This window comes from Loa loa, assembly GCF_000183805.2.
Source record: "Loa loa unplaced genomic scaffold supercont3.800, whole genome shotgun sequence".
NCBI classification, from domain to species: domain Eukaryota; kingdom Metazoa; phylum Nematoda; class Chromadorea; order Rhabditida; family Onchocercidae; genus Loa; species Loa loa.
This window is the reverse complement of record NW_018108980.1, coordinates 1-4,815: the sequence shown is the minus strand read 5'-3', so window position 1 is coordinate 4,815 and position 4,815 is coordinate 1. Positions and strand designations below refer to the sequence as shown.

Sequence of the window (4,815 nt, the reverse complement as noted above, 5' to 3'; positions counted from 1 at the left end):
GGTAACTTCCATCTTGATTATTGATGAGGAGGACTTCCCAATTCTGAATAGACATTATTTCTTGGAACTACAAGTCAAACTATTTTTGTCCCTTGTTTTAACGGTTTTGAGCACAAATTGGCAGTCCAATTTTTCGAGAAAAATTTGGCAAATCTCCGAAGTATGGGAAGATTCACGGAAGGCGCTGCTGAGAAATACTGCCTCCAACGGGAATAATATTGGCTTATAGCATTATAACAATTTTTGCTCAATAACAATATTATTCCGTATGGTTGCAGTTAATTGCGTTTCAAATCTTCTATTACTACTGGAGCTCATGTTGTCGATTGGTGAAGGGAAAACGAAGATATTCCTGAGACTTCTTGGATAATGGAGACAGATCTGGTGGTGTTTGATGTGAGAATCTGCTAAAAAGCAAGACTTATATATAGCATACAGGAGATCACCCTCATCTCCAGGTGTTTTTTTTTTTGGCACAGAGATCGAATGATCTTAGATTCTAATAGGCCAATTCTTCTCAAAAAAAAGAAAAAAAATGATATCTATAGAAAAAAAAGATTTGCAAAAAATAGTGTTGATGGGGAAGTTTGACACCTCTCATTTGACCTTAACAACAATAAATTTTAAGGATTAATTTCCAAGAAATGTCAGAGGTCAATTCATAAAATGTCAAGATAACTCTGAATAAAATAATGTTCTACTCATATAGTAAATTGAAAAGGTTTTCAAATTCGAAAATGCAAAAATTTAAACATTCAAAAGGGTTTTTCATGATTCAGCATTGTACTACTCTTTTATTGCTAATATCACCAACATTCAGTCATTATCATTGCAAATGTTGCACATGATTGAAGCATATCTGTCATCAATGATGATAAGCTTATAATGATGACGATGTAGAACGATAACACACATTTGTTAATGATAATGAAAGGTTTCCTCCTTTGTCACTCATAATTACTGCTATTCTGAAAGAGAAATATTTCATAAACTCTCGATGAATGTATCAATTCCTATAATCGCGTAAAGAAATCAGCTAATCTGCTTAATATATTTCTGTTATCGAAAAACTGATTATTGCATTTTTAGCTTTGATAAGTTAAGATATAATGTGGAAATTAATTGATGTCATCCAATCCAATTATCAATCAGAATCAATCGTTGATAGTTATTCAAATAATTGAGCATTCTGAATTCTCACATATCGGATTCTATTTATTTTCTATCCATCCATATTTTCTGCATTATCGTATTAGTGATGAGAAATAATAGTAGATCAATGATGAAGAATTTTCTGGCAATATTTCTTTGGTTTTTATTCTCAAACAAAATCTCACATTGAAAATCTTACAATCATTTTCCCGCTCAAAATTTTTTTCCAATTTTCTTTTTCTTTGCATTTTGTCACCATAATGATCGTAAAAATGTTAATAACCTGTCAATCATACATAACCATACTTACTTTAATGTAACTTTTTCTCCCAATGAATCAATTCAATTGCTGGAAAATGGGAAGTCCATTATCTCATGGAGTAAAAAAGTATTACTAAATTACATAATATTTGATGTAAGGACCCATTACTCTATTCACCACGGTAAGTGATTCGGCAAGTATATGCAAATAAAGGTATCATTTAAAACAAGTACTCTGATCAACAGATAGTTTCATACTGAGTGTATTTTAGCAGATAATCATTAGCAGGTAGCTAATGATCATTTAGGACTATTTATGCATTCTTAACTCTTTATGCGACCACTTCAAATGGAACTTTTGCATTAGCAGAAGTTATTGCAAAACTTCACATCCTCAAAACAAAAACAGATATTTTGTGCTAATCATTTTCACAATAACTGCAATTGCACAGTTATCATTACTACCAAGTTAAAATATCATGAATACAATATAAATAATATTGGAGATTGTCGTTGCATTTATTAATGTTAGTATGTTGCATATCATACAGTACCTCCTAGACTATTCTCATGATGGATATGATTCTTACCAAACGATACCTGATAGTCCGGAAAATTAGGCTGTACCAAAAATCTGAGAACCCATCTGAATTTTAGTCATGAAGATATGTAAATTATAAGATACAGAGAAGTTGGAGGAGTGGTTCTCCAACTGCTGAGATACGTGTGATCCTCATCTCTCAGTAAGAGAAAAAAAGAAAGAGGTACTAGTGAAGATCGTCTGTGGATTCAAAAATCGATAGAAGATTTGAACCAATGCGAAGCGGAGTTGGGACAAATAATTCAGTTTAACATCATCGGATCTCCGTATAAAAGAAAGACCTTTTGTAACTCAAACCATTTCAATCCGAAGTCACAACACAGTTCGCCCATCTGTATATTCCCAAAAGCGCCAGTGATAGCTGTCGTATCGGATATGTTATGTTTTTAGATTATATATCATATCACAAATCGATACAGCGAGATATACTTGGTGATACCTGAGATATATTGGTCGAATTAATCCTGACGTAAACAGTAATCTACCCGAAAGACCCAAAATCTAAAGCCCAATCATTTAAAACAGCAGCTTACTGTCAAATCTGAATGAAGTGTCTACGGTTAAAATGTTCCGGTTAGATCCGGTTCAGACCAACGTACTCACGCTAGCTACGAGGATGGCATTTGTGAATGCAGCTGTATCATCTGCGTTATGATATTCAATTGTTTCACATAACGCAGAATGATGCAGCAGTACTCCTGCCATTCCACAAATTGCCGCAATGTTCTCAGCTATGTCTTCAACGGAAGGGCAACATGTCCACTCTGAAATTCTAATGAACTGAGAAAAGAAAAGTATTGTGTCAATGCGGAACAGGTCGATGTCAGTGGGGACGCGGTGAAAAGTAACGGAGTTTCAGTGAAGTGACGCTAATGAAAATAAGCAGTGAAATATTGATGTACAATTGTAGACAACATAGTATATTCTAGAAAATAAGCACAGCGTTCCTCGTGATCAGTTTTTGCGGTTCCAGCAATAATGAATTTTCATGATGAACTTCTCATTATGAATCATATCATCGCAACATTATAAATTTAAAGTATCAGCATGGAATATAATCCTAATATTATAAGTTTTCATAGGAATAGGTCGAATCGAAAATTTCACAAGTCAAAATATTTTCGAGTTTTTATTTTAGCAACGCTTTTCGCACATACAAAGAAAATTGATAACTTACTCTATCAAGAAGCACTTGGGAAATCTCCGAGGTATGGGATGGTTCAGAGAAGTGACGGTGAGAAATACTGCATCCAGCGGGAATAATATTAGATTGAGCACTATAACAATTTTCGCTCAACAACAGAATGTTATTCCGTATGGTTACAGTTAATTGCATTTCAAGTCATCTGGGCTCATACTATCGGTTAGTGAAGGGAAAACGAAGATTTTCCTGAGATTCTCGGATAATGAAGGGATGCTCATTGTTGTGGGAATCTGCTAAAAAGTGAAACTTACATATGGCTCCCATCTATAGAGGTGATCACCCTCGTCTCTCATCTTTAGGATTATTTTTTGGCACAGAGATCAAATAATCTTAGATTCTTATCAGTCAGTTCTTTTTGAAAAGAAAAATGATGTTTAAAGGTAAAAGAAGATTTGTAAAAAATAGTATTGATGGGGAAGTTTGACACTTTTCATTTAACCCCATCAACAATAACATTTTTACATCAATTTTCAACAAATCTCAAAGATCAATTCTGGAAATGTCAGGACAACTCTACGTAAAACAATACAATCAATCCGTATACTTGCATAATAAAAAGATTTATTTAATAGAAAGATATTTCCATTTTATCTTAAATAATCGCAAAAGAATGTAATAGACTTACTTACTTCATTATCATCACATCTTTCCTCTATGTTTAGCCTTTAAAATACCATCAAAAGTGTAAGCAGATTTCTTTCAAGATCAAATTGTGATTTAGTAAAATATTTTTCAAATTTTTTATAAGCTCGTTGTGCGTTGTTGGCAAAAAAAGCGAACCATCACCAGATCTCCATAATGCAGTAGTCATCATCATTATGTAAAAGAAGAAAGGAGAAAATTAGACCATGCAAATTATCGAGGTGTTACTTTGTTCTTTATTGCTGGTAAGATCCTTGCAAAAATACTCCTGGACAAATTAGCACTTGGTATCGCAGAAGAAGTACCTGGAAGCCAATGTGGCCAATGTGTTTTTATACAGCAGGGAGTCATAAATATTGCCATACTAAAGAGGATCCAGTCGTGTTGGGCTAGGCATGTTTCCAGGAACGAGGATTATCGCTTTCCTAAAGTTATGCTCTGTGACGCATTGGCCACCGGCTTCCGCAACAAAAGCGCTCCAGACAGGCGTTATATTAAACATCCTAAAACAATATCTTGGCTTTGGCCACATTGACAATCATCAATGGTCCATTCTGACTTCCAATCAAAAGGCATATGAAGACTGACCAATTCATAACGCTGTTGCTTCCTTTGAGAACACATGTAGAAATTAATCGTGAGAAGAGAACACAGAAAGAACCTCGTCTGACGGCTAAAGGGAACTTCCCTCTGTACTTTTTGCAGCCTACCTTACCTCTCCCGCACTGGCCTTTTTGGTGATTCCTATGCCTTCATTCTCGAAATCTGACCATGATGGTGATTTATGCTTTGCAATAAAGGTCCAAAGAAATGATTAGGGCCAGGGAGATTGGCCATTTCATCACTATATTTTAGTTTAATGAACTTCAAATTCAAAAAAAAAAAAAAAATAGACATGAAAAGTGCTTTTTGGCATAGTTAGAGCAAATGAGAAGAAGAAGAAGAAGGTTCTTCT

At 34.4% G+C, this 4,815-nt stretch overlaps 2 protein-coding genes across 2 annotated transcripts; one reads left to right on the top strand and one right to left on the bottom strand.

The window, feature by feature from the left end:
• Positions 1 to 2,599: 2,599 nt before the first annotated feature.
• LOAG_18981 (hypothetical protein) lies at positions 2,600 to 2,778 on the bottom strand (the record flags this gene model as incomplete). Its single annotated transcript, XM_020451640.1, has 1 exon — positions 2,600 to 2,778. A coding segment is annotated over one exon (179 nt), but the record flags the coding sequence as incomplete, so codon positions are not given.
• Positions 2,779 to 2,910: 132 nt separating this feature from the next.
• On the top strand, positions 2,911 to 4,395 carry LOAG_12702 (hypothetical protein; the record flags this gene model as incomplete). The annotated part of the gene is made up of 3 exons (XM_003148215.1): positions 2,911 to 2,932; positions 3,153 to 3,222; positions 4,023 to 4,395. The coding sequence occupies 3 exons, from the start codon at positions 2,911 to 2,913 to the stop codon at positions 4,393 to 4,395; spliced, it is 465 nt and encodes a 154-aa protein (XP_003148263.1).
• Positions 4,396 to 4,815: the final 420 nt, after the last annotated feature.